Below are 18,517 nucleotides of genomic sequence, written 5' to 3'. Positions count from 1 at the left end.
CCTGTCTTAGTTTTCCTCGTTCATTTAACCGTCCAACCTGTACTATCAGGTGCCTTGGGGGGACACACCTCGTTCCTGGCACAGCACAGGGCCGTGGAAGCCAGAGCTCTGCCTGCCCAGGGCTGCCTTCTCCGGAGAGGACACAGATGCTCGGGGCCAGGGTGCTCCGACAACCGTCATCAGTTCCAAGGTGACGGATGAGGCAAGCGGGGCGGAGTGCAGCTGGGGAGGTGCTGGCATCCCACCTGGGCCGTCAGAAAGGCCCCCCTGGCCAGGTGGCCTCCGAGCCGACGTGCAGAGAACTGGGTCCAGGAAAGAGAAGCTCCCCCCGCGGGAGAGCGCTTAGCTAACAGGCCACTGAGGGCAGCTCTCTGGGGGTGGGGGGTGGGTCACATGTGGGAGCAGGGGGCACAGACACTCTGCTCCAGAACCAGGGCGAAGCTTGCAGCTAGGGAGTAAAACAGAGGCTGTCGGAGGGTTTGCAGCAGAGGACGGACCCAGTCTAACCGGCCTTTTAGAAGAAGCGCTCGCTTCCTGTATTGCCAACAAACAGGACACGGGCAGGTGGCCCGAGACAACGGTGAGTCGGACGAGGCGCAGCCCTGACGAGAGGGCAGCGGGCGGGCTCTGGACACGGGTCAGGAATTTGCTGATGGGCTGGACGTGAGGTGCAAGTACAGCCACGAGTTCCCAAGACAGAACAGAACTGTGTCCACTGCTCCGGGCAGACTGCAGGGGACAACGTGACAGTAAGTTTGGGGTCATGTGCTTGTTACACTCACAGGAGAGGTGAGTGGACAGTGGTGCCTGGAGCCCCGACGGGGATGAACGTGGGAGAGAACGAGTGTGGAGACTGCTGTCAAGGCCCGTGGGCGAGGCCTCCACACCGAGTGAGGGCAGAGGCGGCCTGGGAGCAGCCTGAGATGCCCAGCACCTGGAGGCCGGGGTGACGAGGAGGGCATTGCCTGTCAAGGTGCTTGGACAGGAAGCTGGGGTCACTGGGCAGGCAGGTTGGCCCAGGGACCTCACCCAGGAAGGGCCGCACGTCTGCGAGCAGGTGGGTGCGGAAAAGCAATGCCAGGGGACTCTTCATCACATAGACGGCGTCACCCTGAGTCTTCCAAACCCAAGCTCCGTGCACACTCCCACGCGCTTCATGGGACGCGGCATAAGTCAGGCAGGGTGGCTCAGCGCCCAGGCTGGCCCCGTCCACAGAGCCCGCTCTCACCGCCCAGCCCCGGGCTCCCCGTTCAAGGCGGCACAGGAAGAGCTGGTGAGTTTGGACGAGATCAGGGACTGGGACCCCCAGCCATGGTCCACCAAGTTCACTTCAATAAGCTCCACTTCTCTGCCCCCAGCGGGACCCTTGGGCCCAGCCCCCTGTGACCGTCTGCCCTTGACCCGGCTCCACTCTTTGGGCCCAGGGGCTGCGCACCACTGCCCCCGTGCAGACCCCTCCTGAGCCAAGCACGGGCTCCCGGCCGTGGGGAGGAGGGCGCTGCTGGGAGGCTCTCAGCCTGCTGTTCCCCACCCGGTCCCCACTCCCGGAGGAATCCGCTCTTCCACTTGGACTATGAATGGAGATCGTCCGTTTGTGGCAGGAGGATCCAGACGTCGCTGGGGAGGCAGACTCAGCACTGTGGCCAGCGCACATGCCGCTCCTGGCCACCCAACACGGCCCCACCCTGCCCACCACACCACAACAGCCGAGTCTTCGTCGACACAGCGACGGCCGGGCTAGCATGTGCCCGGCACAAGCGGGGTCAGAGAAACACCACCAAGGAGGATGAGATGCAACTCTGTGGCTTTACCGCAATTCAAGGCAGCGAACCTGAGCCCTAACACGGGACTCATCCCGTGGGGGCTTGTCTGGGGTCTGGACGGACAACTGGAAGGAAGGCTGCCCCTGCCCCGCCGCCTGGCCCAGGGCGGGGGCCCCGGGACCCCAATACTCCTGCCCAGGCCCCTGCGACCACACCTTCTGCCCACAGCCTCCTGGACCCTCCGGAGCAGCTGCCTCTCCTCCTGGGCTGGCACTGCCCCTCGTGGAATGAGAGGGAAACATGCTGTCTTGGGAGGTAAGGCCCAGCATTCCTGACCGTCAGAGGCAATCCAAGCGGGGTGGAAGGGGGCCGGGGTCCCTCCACCGCACCGACTTCCTCCCTGGATGGCGGAGAAGGCTGGCCCAGGTGCCCCCACCCTCCACAAATGGTGACGCGCCCCCCGGCTCAGAAACAGGGCCCACGGGGACACTCCGAGCAGACTGTCCAGGAGCTGTGCCCCACTCACCCCCACGGGGGACAGTCCCAGCCAGACCCCCCATCCCGCCCGCGGGAGCAGTGAAGGTGGACGGCAGCAGCCACAGAGCCGGGAAGCTCTTCGGGGAGGGGCCCTCCCTCGCCCCCAACCTGCTTCTCCGGTTGTGCAGGGGAGGGTCTGGACTGCAGCCGTGGGCAGGAGGGCCTGCTGTTGCCCTGCCAGGAGGCCTGGGGGCTGCTCAGTTCAGGTACTGGTGCCGGCCCAGGCAGGGCGTTTCCGTGAACTGTATCACTGGACCCGCCCTCTTCTCCTCGAAGACAATGACCTGGGGACACGGCCAGTCTGTCCCGGAGCCAGATCGGGCCCGTCAGAACTTCTGTCCTCTCCTGCCCACCAAGGGCCCCCGGAGAAACACCGTGAGACAGGGAGGGCAGGGATGAGAAGGGGTCCCAGGAAAAGTGCTCCCACCTGGTTGAGGCCTTGGTCCAACCAGGCACCTGGGAGGTAGAGGGTCTCCTGGGGCCCGATGTTCCAGGAGCGTCCAAGGTTTTGGCCGTCGATGAATACAACCCCCTTCTCCCAGCCCTTTAAGCAGAGGAGGGGAGGTGTTAGTTGACCACATAAACCACCGAACGTAGAGTCACATGGGAGGCAGAGGCGCACACAGGCCCTGAGCTCTCCTCTCAGCTTCCCAGGGACCAGACTCGTTCCAACAGCCGCTCGGTACCGGGAGGGGAGCGCCAGAGCCCGTTCCCTCTAGCGCCGAGTCCCGGCAGGGCACCCGGACCACCGGAGCCCGGACCTGAGAAGCCCACCAGGTGGTCCCTCTGCTCTGATCCCACCCCCACCCAGGGAGGCCACGACGGAGACCCTCCGGGCACACGTGGTAGGGGGGCTCCAGGAGGCCAAGCACCAGGCTGGGGGCCCAAGGAGCGGAGCCCAGAGCACCTGGCAGGCGGGGCTACAAACCTCCAGCTTCACAAAGGTGTCACAGGGGGAGAGGGAGACCACCAGCGGCCCCAAGAAGAAAGCAGGGAACACGGGCACGTCAGGGACAGGGTTCCACTTGTCTGCGTGGAACCTATGGGCAGGACAGAAGATGAGGGGTGGGGGGCGCCTTCTCAGGTCCTCCCTGCCCTGTGAACCGGCACAGCAGTGGCAGCTGGGCGGAGAAGCAGGGGAGCGCTCGGGCTCCGGTTCTCAGGCTGTGGCGGAAGGGTGTGGGGCGGGCACCAAGCCTGGGGCAGCCTCGGGCCTCCTGGCTCTCCTGCAGGCCGACCAGCTGCTCCCACGCTGTGCAGGGCAGGACCCACCTCTGAAAGAAGCTCTTCTTCATATCCAGGCTGTAGATTTTGAACTTTTTCAGGGGAGAATCATTCAGATAGATATTTCCGATTAAACCTGTGGGGACGAGGCAGAGACACTGAGCGAGGCCGACGGTGGGGGGACGGCTGACCCGCAGGCTGGGCACATACACAGAACGTTTCTGGAAAGTTCAACAAAGGACTCCTGCTGAAGGGCCAGCACCCCTAGGGGGCTCTTTGCACGCATAAAACCTTTCCCTGCAGCCCCAAAGCCATGAGAGCAAGTGACAGCAGCGCCTGCCAGGCCCTAGTGTGCAGGGAAGGAGGCGCCCGAGGGCAGTGTCGGCCTCCGGCCCCTGGGAGGGGGACGCTCCCTTTTGGGGGCTGAGAATTCCAACACCATGAAAGGAGGCCTCCAAGAGGTCACAGTGGCTCCAGCCTAGCTTCGAGGTCTGTTCAGTGGAGTCCCAGACGAAACAGACCTAGTAACTCAGCCAGAATTCTTCTACACAAGCCAACATTAAAGGTTTTTTTTCAAGTATTTAAATTGTGAACAGACAGCACCGTGGCCAGGACGCCCAAGGCTAAGGCACTGCACACACTTGAACAGTTACTTCCCAGCACCTCGGGGTGGGATCCACTGGGTGTCCTGCATCCTCAGTCACAGAGCTGCTGAGTCGCCAGATTGGGAACCCAGACAGGCTGGGGGTGTTCAGAGGGCTGCAGACCCTCCTGAACTGCAGGTGCAGGTGTAGGGGGTGCACACGGCTCTGGACAGGAGGTCTGTGACTTGTGAACACTGAACCCTTCCAGAGGACAGGACTGCATACCCCCGGCAGGGCCTGCGACTGGGCAGGCTGCCATGCTCTCTGCCCCCAGGAGAACAGAGGAAGTGAGGGCGGCCAGCACCACGAGCTCCTTAGGGAAGAAGCTGAGACCTAGGGAGGAACCCGGGGGGCTTTCGGGGGGGAGCAGAGGGGAGGGGATGCACACCGAGGCCCTTCTGGAGGGGCACATCCCCAGGACACAGGAAGTCCCCGGGGCTGGGCCACATCACTTCCCCGAGGTGACAAAAGCAAACAGCCACGAGAGCTAGGAGGCCACCAGGCTTGCTCCAGGGTAGGATTTATTGTCCGAGGTCCTATTTCCTAACTTACATAAAACCACCCACATTTTGATAAATGATGAGAAAGAGGCAAGTTCAAGCAGAGGTTTAGAGAGCCCGGTGGGATATTCCCGCGGGGAGGGCCACCAAGAGCATGCTGTTCACGCACGTCCTGTACCCTCCTCCCCGCCACAAAGGAGGTCACCCGGAGGTTTCCAAGGTGCATCAAAAAGAAACTCAGTGTGAAGAACCAAGAAGGCACGGGTCCTACGCCACCTCCCGCCAGGGGCCTCCGGGACCCACCTCCCGCCAGGGGCCTCCGGGACCCACCTCCCGCCAGGGGCCTCCGGGACCCACCTCCCGCCAGGGGCCTCCGGGACCCACCTCCCGCCAGGGGCCTCCGGGACCCACCTCCCGCCAGGGGCCTCCGGGACCCACCTCCCGCCAGGGGCCTCCGGGACCCACCTCCCGCCAGGGGCCTCCGGGACCCACCTCCCTCCAGGGGCCTCCGGGACCCACCTCCCGCCAGGGGCCTCCGGGACCCACCTCCCGCCAGGGGCCTCCGGGACCCACCTCCCGCCAGGGGCCTCCGGGACCCACCTCCCGCCAGGGGCCTCCGGGACCCACCTCCCGCCAGGGGCCTCCGGGACCCACCTCCCGCCAGGGGCCTCCGGGACCCACCTCCCTCCAGGGGCCTCCGGGACCCACCTCCCGCCAGGGGCCTCCGGGACCCACCTCCCTCCAGGGGCCTCCGGGACCCACCTCCCTCCAGGGGCCTCCGGGACCCACCTCCCGCCAGGGGCCTCCGGGACCCACCTCCCGCCAGGGGCCTCCGGGACCCACCTCCCGCCAGGGGCCTCCGGGACCCACCTCCCGCCAGGGGCCTCCGGGACCCACCTCCCTCCAGGGGCCTCCGGGACCCACCTCCCGCCAGGGGCCTCCGGGACCCACCTCCCTCCAGGGGCCTCCGGGACCCACCTCCCTCCAGGGGCCTCCGGGACCCACCTCCCGCCAGGGGCCTCCGGGACCCACCTCCCTCCAGGGGCCTCCGGGACCCACCTCCCGCCAGGGGCCTCCGGGACCCACCTCCCTCCAGGGGCCTCCGGGACCCACCTCCCGCCAAGGGGCCTCCATGACCCCACCTCCGTCCAGTGGCCTCCATGACCCCACCTCCGTCCAGTGGCCTCCATGACCCCACCTCCGTCCACTGGCCTCCGGGACCCACCTCCGTCCACTGGCCTCCGGGACCCACCTCCCTCCGGTGGCCTCCATGACCCCACTTCCCTCCAAGGGGCCTCCAGGACCCACCTCCCCACGATGGGCCCCCATGGCCCCACCTATAGCATCAGCCTCCATGACCTGCAGGTGCTGCTGTGGAGAAGGGACAGCCACGCGTGTGCTGTGACCCACCTTTGCGCTGATCGTCAATATTAGTCCCGTAGTTGACTCGCCCGCGATGCTCCACCAAGATCCTCAGCATCGTGAACCCCTGCTGGGAGCAGAGGGCGCTGACGAAGCCTGATTCCCAACCACCGGCTCACAGCTGTGGAGCCCAGTCCTCCCTGAACTCTGAGGACGGGATGGGGGTCCCTGCTCATCAGAAAGCCATGCCCACCCCCAGCTCTGCGGCTGAGCAGCCCCTCGTCCAGGCCTCCCTCCAGGCCTCCCGCCACACCTGCCCAGGAGGCGCCTGGCACCAGCCTCCCAACCCCGGGGACAAACCTGGATCGAGGGGATGACAACCTTCTCCCTCTTATAGTCCAGGAACCCTATGGAGACCGTGTTCACAAACACCGGCCAGAGGAGCAGACAAGACCCCCCCGTGTCAGCAGGGGGGAGGCGTGGGGGTCCCTGCCGAGCGCTCAGAGGTGATGGCACAGGGGCCGGGGGGAAACGAAGGCCCCAGGTTCCAGTGGGCAGCACGGCCGGCGGGGATGGGCCATCTCCGCACACGGGTGCTGCACATGAGAGCCTCAGGGGAGGGGTCTGGTGTGCGGTGGGTCACGGCGGTTCAGAGGGTCGCCCCTACCTGTCCCTGGTCCCGCACATAGGCACTGAGGATGCCAGCAGAGGTGATGGTGGTCTCGTACAGCGTGTACCCAAAAGACTGCCCGTTTCCCCCATTTATCGGGAGGTTCTCCATGTTGACCGGCTTCTCCGAGGTGACCGGCTGCACAGACACGAGACGGGAGGCAGAGGCTCAGCACAGAGAGGCGGCCTCGCCTTCTGGGGGCGCGGGGAGCCGGCAGCCCCCACGGGGGTCAGCACGCGGGGGTGGAACGTTTTCTCTATTTGACTTCTATTACACAGTCAAGCTCCACAATCCTGAATTTGGTTTCTCGTCACAGTCTGCAAGGCTCTCCAGGCTCTCGGGGACAGCGACGGAGGGCACGTGATAAGGAGAGAAGGCAGGCTACACACGGTGGCCTCGGCGCTTTGTGACCAGTGTCATCTCTGCACCACGGCAGCCCTGAGCTGGCGCTGGGGAATGCGCCCAGCCTCCTCCCTCCTCTCTGCCTACTGCCCGCTGTGCTACCAGCTCCTCCTCTGGTTCCCTTCGTCCCTCCTGCTTCTCCCCCACGTGCGTTTGTCCTCTTTCCTCTGAGCTCTAAGGTTGGGGAGTGGAGCCCAAGGCGGTGGCGCTTCCTCTGGGCCAGGCCGTTCCGCCAGCAGCACGCACCTCCTCCAGGTAGGGCAGGGCGTCCCACAGGGACAGGTATAAAGCTGGCATCACTGGCTCACACGCCGTCTCGGGAAGAAGGTCAGGTGGGGCAGGAAGCGGGGCCCCTGCAACACAAGCAGACGGCAGAGCCGTCCCCAAAGGACCTCAACAGTCGTTGTGCCTCCAGCGCCGCCCCCCCCCCAGCCCCAGCTCCTGCCCCAGCCCAGCAGAACAGGCCCCTCCCAGCCCACCGAGACGCCACCAGGAAGACGAGGCCAGGAGGCAGGTAGGCAGGGGCTTGCTCACATCCTCAGGAACCTTGACACCTAGGAGAAAGTGAAGCGGCAAGACCCCAACTCGGATGAGAACGGTCGCTCAGACCTGCCTGTCCTCGTTCCTCCACATGCATCACCTGGGGCTGAGGCGGGGGGTGAGGGGTTGGGGGCAGAAGAAGCAAGTCTCCTGGGGTCTCAGAGCAACAGCCAGCCGGTGCCCAGCTGGGCCTGCGCCTGCGCCTGCGCCTGCGCGTGCAGCTACCTGAGACAGAGCCGAAGAACTCCCGGAGCTCTGTGTACTTGGCCGTGTAATCCCCGGCCTCCGTCAGCACCGCGTCATAGTCTGCAAGACACTAGCCGTGTCACGGGCCTCAGCCCCCAGGACAGCATTGTGGAGGCAAAGAGAGACAGGAGGAGCTGGTGGGGCAGCAGGGTCCTCGCCCCAGCAATTCGGGAGGCAGAACACTTGATGTGAGCTGTCAGTCAAAATACCACACGCGCTAGACACTAACGAATGCCCCCAAACTGCCCAGACCCTAAATTCCAGGCAAGGGGCCAGGGTGACCTCATCCCAAGGCCCTGAGGAGGGGAGGGGCTACCCCCACCTGAGGGCCTTCCCTCCCGGCCTGGGCCCCCCTCCCCTCCCCAGCTGGCATCCAAAGGCCCAGGCACGTCAGCTGGCTTGTCGCCTACAGCCCTGGCAGCTTAAAAGTGACGGTCCGGACAAAACCTTGCCTTCACATTAGAGGTGCCAGCCGCTGTCCCCAAGGGATGCCCCGCGAGAGCCCAGGCACGGGCGTGGGGCGCCACGTCGGGGGTACTTGCCGTAGCTGGTGACATCAGACTTGTAGTCCTGGAAGTGCACGGCTCCACCGATGAAGCCGAAGTTGGTGCCACCGTGGAACATGGACAGGTTGGTGGATGAGCCAGCGTTGATGATGGCCGACACGGTTTTCAAACCCTCTGTGGGAGGAGAAGGGTGCACAGAGCTGGCGCCTGGGACGCCGTGAGCCCGGTCCCCGCTCAGGGTCCCCCTCACAGCTCCGTCCTTAGGTCTCCCTAAACCCAACCGCAGTCCATGGCAGGAGGACGGGACCCCGGCCCCAGAGCCCGGCTTCCAGCTGCTTTCAAGTCCCAGGCGAGTCTGCACCTCACACGGGCTGCGGCTCAGGCCCACCTGGCTCAGTTAGAGAGACCTAATTAGAGACACGGTTCTGACCACCTCCTTGCCCCACCTGGACTGGAAAATGAGCCCATGACACAGACAGAAACAGCGGAGGAGGAATATGAATGGTTAATAAATATCTATACAGAGTTTAAAACCCCGGCATTGGTCAAAGAAATGAGACCTACACAAGGACCTATCAGACAGCAAACGCTGACATCATTTAACACTTGATGTTGATGAATCTGAGGGGCATCATTTAACACTCGGCGTTGATGAACCTGAGGGGATGGGCATCTCATGTAACAGGGGAGGGAGCATCGTCCTTTTCCTGGAGGGCAGTTTAGTTAACACAGATCAAACCCGCGTGGAGGAAGAAGGGCTACTGCCGGGAACTTATCGCAGGGAAACACGCCAGGTGAGCCAAACTGACGTGCAGGATCGCCCGCTGCATGGGGTCTGTGAACACAGACCCTGGAAGCACCCAGGTCCTCATCAATAAGAGATCATGGGTACGACACCAGCCCAACGGGGTTCTCTGCATTCTCTAGAACAGGGCTGGAATCCACACCTCACAGTGTAGGCAGCTGGGCTTCCGCGTGTCTCACTGGAACAGGCAGGTGGAGCAGACACACCCTCACCTACCCACACCTGCCCACACCTCTACCTGCACTTGCACCCGGGGCGGCAGACAGAGAGACAGAGGGTGCCCACACTACACACATCGAAACGTCTGCTCTGGGCTCCGGGGTTTTTATTTCTCCTTTATACACGTCCTGCATTGGCTAGACGTTTGCAATTGGCATGCATTACTCCAGAGCAATTATAGAGACACCCCAAAGCCGTGTCTGACCGCTCGTGTCACCTGTCAAGACAAACAGCTCTGGACGCTCAGGGCTGACTGTCCGCGCAGAGACTCCCGGAGCCCCACACCCTCAGCTAATTCACATGGATTAGCACCTTATTTGGAACTTATTCCTGCGTCTGAGGCCAGCACACATGCTGGACGGGGGCCCCACAAGCACCCACCTGCAGAATCCAGGATGCTGTAGGGACCGCCCCACGAGTCAAACCAGCCCGTCCAACACTCCATCACCATCCTGGGCTGGACGCCCTGCGCACCACAAAGTGAGAAGTTAGCCGGCACCTCCGTCCTCCCAACCCTTCCCTGGCTGCACACCTGGCCTTCGAGGCCGCTGCCAGCAGAGCACAGGGGAGCCCCCAATGCACCCGCACTGGCTCGTCCTCCACATGCGGCCGCCACGTGGCAGGGGGTGGATGGAGCTACCAAAGTGGGCACGGCAGGCCCGAGGCCTTAATGTGGTTTCGGTGCTGCATGCGGCGCTGGCGGGGAACCCAGGGACCTGCCCGAGGTGAGCTTTCTCAAGAACGCAGCACCTGACCTGCAGTCCTGACAGCGGCTTGCTGATCAAGCCCCGTGCGTCCTCTTCAGGGCAGGAGGATGTTCTATCGGGGAAACCCCATCTCTGAGAGCCACACCATGGACACAGACCCTCAGATGCTGCGTCCCTCTGGCCGGAGGAGTCAGGGGGCTATGCAGCGGCCCCGCTCCCGGGTCTAGCTTGGTTTCAACAGAAGTATGCAAAACTGGACCAGAACATGAGAGCGTTCCAGCTACCACAGTGCAGGCTCTGCAGCCCGGCCCCCCAGCCTCGGCCAGGACGCTCGAAGGTCTAACACTGCTTCGGCACCCTGAAGCTGCACAAGGCTGCCCCCAGGACGCAGCAGCCATGCCCGGGCCCAGCTCCGCTCTGCCCACGTGCACAGAAGCAGCAGGGGAGGTGCTGCCCCGACGGCGGCCCCGCAGCTTCCGCGCCACAGAGCCTTCCTCCCGCCCCGAGCACCCCCTGTGGCTGTCGGCCTGGCGTCCGGGGCCAAGGCACACAGAGCATCACCGCCCCACCCAGGGGGCAGCAGATTCAGGGTCTGTGGAGCAGAAGGTCCCAAACACGCCATGGGAGAGGCCACATAAGTCACGACGATTTTCTAGCAAGGCCCGGGGCTTGGTTTTCTTAGGGCTGCCTACCTCCCGAGGGGACACTCGTACCACATTTGGGTCACTAAAGAGCGTCGCTGCGTCACACAGGTCAGCAGCCTCCAGTGCCAGGAGGGGCCCTGAGGGCTGGGCTGAGCCGTCCACCAAACGGCCCAGGTCACCGTGGCTCAGGGCTGGCTCGGCACCGCCTGTGCTACATGCCCTGACCTGCCACTGCCGGGGGCCACCGTCCTGGAGTCTGTGTCCTCAACTGTAAAACGGCTACAGGGAGGCCAGTCACGTGGCTACTGGGACAGTCACATGAGATGAGGCACCTGGAGCCCTCAGCACACGCTGCCTGGCCCTGGGAAGCGCCCAGAGACACCCGCATCCAGGCTCCCGTCACAGGACACGGGCCGGGCCGGCAAGGCGCAGCCTGACACCCTGAGTGAAGCGGAGCAGGGCCACCAGTGACCATCTGCAGGGGCCTCTGATCTGAACAGGGACAAGTCCACGGCCCCTTCTTGGAGGAAAACACGTGGCTGAGCAGCGGGAGCGAGGCCGGTGGCCACGGGCGCTATGGACAGGCCAGCCAGCCTGGGGCCACCTCTCCACGGACGACTCTGCAGGCGCCCGTGGGGAGCATGGGTGTTCTGGGGGCTCTCCAAACATCATCCTTTTGACCCTCATACGGCCCTACGAGTAGGTGCCAGCACTATCCCCACTTCACAGAAGAGGGAAGAGAAGCTGAGGGTCACAGCACCGTCCTTGTCCTGGACAACATCAAGGACGACCCTCCTCAGATCCTGGGCAACTACGTACCTAACACGTCTCTTCCAAGTGGGTCACAAACTCCCCGAGGGCAGAGACCCTGTGGTCGCGGACCCACGCCCAGCAAGCACGGTACAGGGTGCGGGAAGGAGGGAGGGGGCTGGGCCTTTACCCACCTGCACGCTGTCGCCCCCAGTCTGCTGAGCAGCCCGCCGGGCCCCCCCATCCTGCTTCCTCCTGGGCACCCCCCTCCCGTCCCTCTAAGCAGCACATGGTGGCCCTCAGCCCTGGGGGCTTCACACTGCCCTGGGGGCCTCCTGCGGCCGAGCCTCTGGACGCCACCTCTGCTCTAAAAAAGGAGTAGCTGGAACGGGAGGCACCCCCGCACCCCTGCCGGCATCTATTCTCGGGGTGGGGGGAGCGAACCCTCCAACATCCCCGCCGGGTACAGGCCTCAGGGCGGCATCCAGGCCCCGTACACAACACAGGGTGAAGGCGGCCTCCATGCTGCCAATGGGCTGCCTCAGCTGGACCTTCTCTCCCCTTAGGGGAGAGGAGAAATCAACAAAACAGGACTTCACTGCAAGTTCCCAGCAGCCCCATGGATGCTGAGATACATCCGACGCGCCTCTCTCCTCTGGCCTGGGTGGACCAGGCCCCCGTCTGGCAGGTGACAGCAGTCCTTCTGGGCCCAGAGCAGCCTGACCAGTGAAGGTCAGACACAGGGCAGGGACGTGTCTCTCCCCTCGATCCCCAGGGCCCACACTGAGCCCATCTGGGGCCAGCTGAGTTCACAGAACTCTAGTCAAGAGGCCTCTGGGAGCACACCCGCCTACAGCTTCAGAAAGGGCCCCTTCTCAGGAGCTGGAAACCACCTCCAAGCACCAGCTGACACAGCGACCCCTCAGAGCAACCGTCACACCGCTTCCGTCGCCAGGGGCAGGCCACACGGATGCGGCGTGGGCCGTGCAGGGGGAAGGGGGGCTGAGAGCTGCAAGGCTGGGCCCAGAGGCCCCCTGGCCCAGCTAAGCTCCTGACACCCAGGCTCGGCTCAGTTCACCTCCTGACTCACCTGGACACTCAGCAGAAAGGTGGTTAAAAACTGCAGCTCGTGTTGTGACTGTTAAGTTGATGGTGGCTAGCACTGCAGGTGGAAAGGAGAAGAGAGAACAGCTATCACCCAAAAGCCAGGAGGACTCAGAATTCCCCTGACCATTCTCAACTCACCTGCAAATAAATTAATCTTGACACCATCTTCCACCTCCAACCAGAGTTTAGTTCCTCTGACACTAGGAGACTTAGCCGGTTCATCTTGGAAATACCACCACTCAGCACAGACCTCACAGAGATCCACTTCTAAGCATCTGTGCTCGATTTATGGAATTTTTACAACCAGAGTGTGCACTTCTGTTAATTACTCCTTGCAGGAGCCCGGAGTCTGATCTTTACTTTGCACCTCCGGCCTCCGGCACTGGGTGACGATCTAAGCGAAGATTCCCCTTTCACATCTCAGATGAGAGCTAGTTTTCTGTCCCACCCCAGCAATATTTTCCATGGCTTTCCACCAGGGAGAGGTACGCCCGAGAAAGATGTGCTATGTGTTGCCCACGGCCATGGACGTGGCCGACCCTGGAGCAGAAGTTGGCTCTGAGGCTCCTCGCCTGCTTCCTGTGCCTGGACGGGGGGTCTCGCATGCCTGGGCCTGAGCTCTGCTGCACCTGGGAAGGCGGGATGGTCACTGGACCAGCCTGCCGCCCAGCCACCCTGACGCCCTCCTGTCAGACCCGAGCCCCGATCACCAGTGATTAGAGACAAACAAACGGCAGCGGGGGCTCCGGGAGGCCAAACAACTTGCCTCAAGGTCATAGCGCCGGGGAGCAGGCCCACCCGATGTGGGTACCCCACATCCAGACCCTCCTCACCTAAAGTGGAGACCCCTGAAGACAGGGGGCCGGTCTGAACCAACCCGGCAGAAGAAACCTCGGAGCCCAGCGCACCTGCTCCCATCCCTCCCCCCCCCACCCCGACAGCCCGGCGAACACAGGTGAAGGAGGTGGCGGCCACAGGGAGAACGAACGGGGCGGGAGACACAGCAGAGGCCACGATTCACCTTGGGAGCTTGAAAAGGGTCTGGGGGCCTGTAACCACCCTGCGGGAGCGGAGGTGACCCACCCACCCCAGCCCAAGACCTCCCGCGGACCCTGCCTCCTGCCCCCCTCCAGCCTCCCCACCGCCCCGTGGCCAGCCCCCCAGGAAAGCCAAGCACGGCGGCCCCAGGCACCAGGGCCTACGGGATGAGGACAGCTCAGGAGGTGGTTCCTGCCCCTTCCTGCCCCCAGATACCCGCCATGACGGCCCAAAGGGCTCCCCTCCGGAGTCAATCCCACGGAAGACAGCCCTCCCAGCCCCACTCCTGGCTCCCCACAGCGGGGACCAGTGGTCACAGCTGCTGGCAAGTACGCTGTGAGAAAAGAAATGTCTCCACGAAGAACGTGATGCAGGAAACAGAAGGACTGGGGGAAGAGAGTTGAGGCGGTCACCCAGAAAGTAGAAGGAAACAAGCAAAGCAGAGAAGAGACAGGACAGCACAGCAGGGAGAGGCCACCACAAGCATCACACTGTCCAGGTCAGATCCGCGAAGGGGCGAGTCCCTCAGAGACACCCTGAACCCGAATCCCACAACAGGACGTGCTCGTCCTCTGGCAGCGACAGCGGATCGCAGAAAACGACAGGACGACAGCTTCAACGTCCCAGGACGTGGGACTCCAGGGGACCCGGGCTGCCATCAGGCTGGGGACAGTGGGGCGCCGGTGCCATTGGACTGGATCAGAATCCGACACACAGAGGCGCCTAAAAACACCATGATGGGGGTTTGGAAGCTGTTGGTAAAGTGTTTGTTTAAGAGAGAGACAAGAAGAAGGAGAGACAAAAAAGAACTTAAAAGGAAAGTTAAACCAATGAGATAACTACACTGGAAGCGAGTCCACCACACTGTCCAGAACAACGGTCGCAGCACCCGGCCGCGTTTACATGTCGAAACGCAGGCCCCGAGCATCGCGTCCATGAGGGCTGGGGAGGGCGGGGGGCGTGAGGGGGGGGCCTGCCCCAGGAAAGCCGTGGGACGAGGGTGGCAGGAGAGACCTGAGCCCTCAACCGGAACAAGTGTTTTACGTCCCTAAGTACAGAGCTCTCTGGGCGTCGTGGTATTTACAGTCATGGAGGAAGAGCCAGGAGGGAACGCTACAGCTCAGAATGGTCACTCCTGGGCAGGCGAGGTTTCTTCATAAGCATCTCTAAGGTTTTACTTTCACACCTTGTGAAAGCCTTCCTGTAATCACATTTTTAACTAACTGAACAAAGTCAATCCAGGTGGCAGGCGTGGGGCAGGGGCCGGGGTCGCCGGGGTCGGGGTGAGAGGCAGGGCCTGCGGTGGATGGGGCGTGGGGACCAGAAGCCCAGGAGGCCCCCTCTGCGGACGCCGCGGCTAAAACGTGCTCCCGCCTCCAGAGGGTCCCGCCCGCAGGACTCAAGCCCCACAGCCCCTCCCAGGCCCTGACCGACCCCGACAGGCGGACCGCGAGGAGCCTTGCAAGCAGCCACGGGGACACAGCGCCACCGCGTGGACACGACGGGAAACTTGTCAGGAGGAGAACAGGACAGAGCGAGCAGAGCGAGCTGCCCGAGCTGCCCGAGCTCAAGGTCGGAGAAATGGTGCCCCAGACCGCCAGTGAGAAGAAAAGGGACCAAAGGTCCCATCAGACGGGTCAGAGGTGATGAGCACGACAACTTAAATGTGTCAGGTGGAGGTCACTGTGACCTTGCAAAGGGTGGTGTCGGCGGAGAGATGATCACAGGACCTAAGACAGCAGGAAAGGGGCCGGGGAGCCAGTGAGCGTGGACGCGGGGAGAGTGGTTACAAGGGGCGACAGAGAGACAGCTCTGCGGGGAACGGGTCGGGGGCTTCTCAGGAGGAAACAGCTACACAGGCGTGTGCGGGCGGGAAGGACCCAGGGCAGGGAAATCGGGTGACGTGGGCAGGGCAGGAGGAGAAAGGGCTTCGCTCCAGGTGGGGGCGTCTGACCTGGAAGCGGTGCCAGGTGGGGGCGTCCACAACAACAGGGAGAGAGGTGGAGCAGGGGCACGGGGACACAGGACGAGAGCCACGCGCTCACCCCTGGACACCGCCGCCCAGATGACCGGCCGGCGCTGTGGGCTGCGCAGCCCCGGGCAGGACTTGAGCGAGCTGTCCCCACGGGACACCCAGCACTTGGTCTGCCCGGCCCTCTTTGTAGGACCGTGTCCGATGCCCACTCCGCTGCCCCGTGTCCTGCAGGGCCCTGAGCGTCCCTGGTGCTCAGCGACTCGGCTACGCAAGCCCACCTCTCGCAGCCCCTCCAGCCCCGAGGCCCTGAGCTTTGGGGCCCAGCCCCACGCACACAGGATAACAGGCATCAGAGACTCCTTTGTGGCTAAGGCCATCCAGGGAGCACAGCCAGGCCAGGCCGCCATCCCGTCCCCTGTCCCCATCCCTGCACACAGCCTCCAGGCAGGTACCTCCGTCCACAATCCCCCTGCTCAGGCCGTCCTTGTTGTCTGAGGTCAAGAGCAGCTCCACGATTCCCCGGTCCTCCAGGGCCTGTGGGGGAGTGAGATGAGCCAGCCTGTTGCTCCTCAAACCTCCTGCCACATCACACGCTGAGCTCCCACCGCGCGCAGGCTGCCCGAGGGGCGCTGGGCAGCTGGCTGCTGGTCCCGGATGGATGGCCTGTCAGAGCCACTCGGCAAGGCCGCCAGGCAGAAGACTGAAGGGCTCCGCGTGGAGGGGCCGGGACCCCAGGGCAGCCCATCCCTCCCTGTGTTGGGCCTCGCTGCAGCCACGTGCCCGGGGAGATGGGAGAGGCGCCTTGGAGGGTGCAAATCACGGGAGGAAACCGCAGCGGGAATGCGCGTGGTGCTGGGGCCGACCGGCGTCCTTCTCCGGGAGCGGCAGCCGCGGCTCAGGAACAATCACCATCATGTGGGCGTCCCCGCAAGCGCCTTGCACAGGCCGTCCTGGTCAGCCTCACACCTGACATTTCACTGCAGGGTGAGGAGGCTCAGAGACAAGGGCTGCAGCGTCCAGAGCTGGCGGGCAGGTGCGCACCTCAGCCGGTCCATCCCCGTCGGGCTCCGCATGGGGCCTGAGGCCTGCGGACCTGAAACCCCAGCAAGGGCACCTTCCCGACACTTCTTCCTCGGGTATTATGACAAGACTGCTTATTTCAACCAAACTCCTTTGGAAAGAGGTGAGGCAGTGAGCAGTGACTAAGGCTCCCATCTGCCCGGAGGCCGTGAGGACGCAGCAGAGAGGCCTTCATTCTCAGGACTTCAGTCGGGGGAGGCCAGTGCAGGATCGAAGCAGCCAGCCCGTCACCGATGCTCAGCAGACCCTGCTCAGGCCCCCCTGTGCACGGCATTGGGGGGTGGGGGGAACACAATTTGACAATGTCCATCTCCTAAGGGCACAGACTGACCGCCTGCACCGCGAGGGACAGTCGCTGCCCCCGAGCACCTGCCACCCGCCAGGCAGAGCTGGGCTGTGCCGACCACCTCACTGCTTCCCCACAGGGCCAAGACAAGGACGCTCCCGCCTCTGCTGTGCGCGTGGAGACCCTAAGGCTCAGAGGGCAAAGTGCCCTGCCCGTGGCCGTCCTGCGCAGACAGCGCCACATCTGCAGGGCCCCGAAGAAGCTGCGCACGACTCGGGCTTCAGTGATGATGGCGGCGGCTCCTGAGCCGCGGCCGCCGCTCCCGGGGAAGGACTCCGGTCGGCCCCAGCACCACGCGCAGAATGCGCGAAACACGAAAGGCGCTGTGGTTTCCTCCTGTGATCCGCACCCTCCAAGGCGCCCCTCTCAACTCCCCGGGCGCATGGCTGCAGCGAGGACCAACGCAGGGAGGGGTGGGCTGCCCTGGGGTCCCGGCCCCTCCACCTGGAGCCCTGCAGTCTTCTGCTCAGTGGCTCTGACAGGCCGTCCATCTGCGACCACAGAGGCGTCCCTTTGTCCGCCTGTCTCACATGCACCCCTTCCCAGACATCAGAGTCACGACTGCGCAGGGGAGCTCTCTGCGGGGCTGCCCCCGTCCCCAGCAGGGCAGCTTCCTTCTCTGCAGCCCAGAGATTCAGTGAGCACCTGCTGGGGAAGCCCAGCCCAGGAGAGTCTCGGGGTCTGTGCTGGGGCAGTAGATGCCCTCCTGGCCTGAGCCCTGGCCGGGCTCCTTCCAGCCAACCCCAAGGAGGAGGCCAGGGTGTGACTGGGCCTGACCGTCAGGACTGATCTCTCCCCATCCAGCTTCAGGAACACCACCCTCCCCAGAGACAGCCTTGCCCCTACACCGGGGGCTTCTGCGGGGGCGTGGGGGGCAGGGGAGAGTGGGTAAGAACCTACAAGCCATCTGCAGGGACTAAAGGAATTCCAGATGGACACAACTCTGCCTGTGACAGCAGAAGGGATGCCACCCAGGACACCAGGGGCCGGAGCAGCTCTAATTAAATTAGTGGAGTCACTGAGGCCACTTAAAGCTTCCTCGCCTCACACGGGTGCCGACCCTTCCAAGTACAAAACACCGGTGTTGCTGATAACATCATGGTCCTGTTTACTGACTGCTCACCGGATGCTGGAACGGCACTGCGTCTGCAACCTCACTACACGCACAATGCGGAGAGGCAAATCCTCTCGTTAGCCCAGCTGCACAGAAGAGGAAGTGGGGGTTTAGAAAAATGAATGCAATTTATTCCAGGTCTCATTCACCAAGTGACAGGAACCACCTCTGAGCAGAAGCCTGTTCTTCTAAGTGTTGCCCTGGGCCTGCCCCTCCCTGCTCTGACACACAGTCAGGGGCTCCCAGCCACCCACACGCTGGAATCAGATGTCTGAGCTCCACCCCCAAGACCCTTAGTTAATGGGATGGCATATGGCCTGGGCACAGTGAGTTTAAAC

General features: G+C 63.5%; 1 protein-coding gene across 1 annotated transcript in view; it reads right to left on the bottom strand.

The window, feature by feature from the left end:
* Window positions 1-139: 139 nt before the first annotated feature.
* Window positions 140-18,517, bottom strand: part of GLB1L2 (galactosidase beta 1 like 2) — a 40,265-nt gene continuing 21,887 nt past the window's right edge. The window contains 14 exon segments of the mRNA XM_004280515.3: window positions 140-2,584; window positions 2,728-2,844; window positions 3,229-3,340; window positions 3,573-3,660; window positions 6,079-6,157; window positions 6,391-6,463; window positions 6,699-6,838; window positions 7,349-7,455; window positions 7,868-7,948; window positions 8,431-8,568; window positions 9,800-9,884; window positions 12,610-12,660; window positions 12,662-12,681; window positions 16,092-16,173. Coding sequence (XP_004280563.1) covers window positions 2,498-2,584; window positions 2,728-2,844; window positions 3,229-3,340; window positions 3,573-3,660; window positions 6,079-6,157; window positions 6,391-6,463; window positions 6,699-6,838; window positions 7,349-7,455; window positions 7,868-7,948; window positions 8,431-8,568; window positions 9,800-9,884; window positions 12,610-12,660; window positions 12,662-12,681; window positions 16,092-16,173 — 1,260 coding nt within the window. The 3' untranslated portion in view covers window positions 140-2,497.

The sequence above is a fragment of the Orcinus orca genome, chromosome 8 (genome assembly GCF_937001465.1).
Source record: "Orcinus orca chromosome 8, mOrcOrc1.1, whole genome shotgun sequence".
Lineage (NCBI taxonomy): Eukaryota > Metazoa > Chordata > Mammalia > Artiodactyla > Delphinidae > Orcinus > Orcinus orca.
This window is presented reverse-complemented; position numbering and strand designations above follow the sequence as displayed.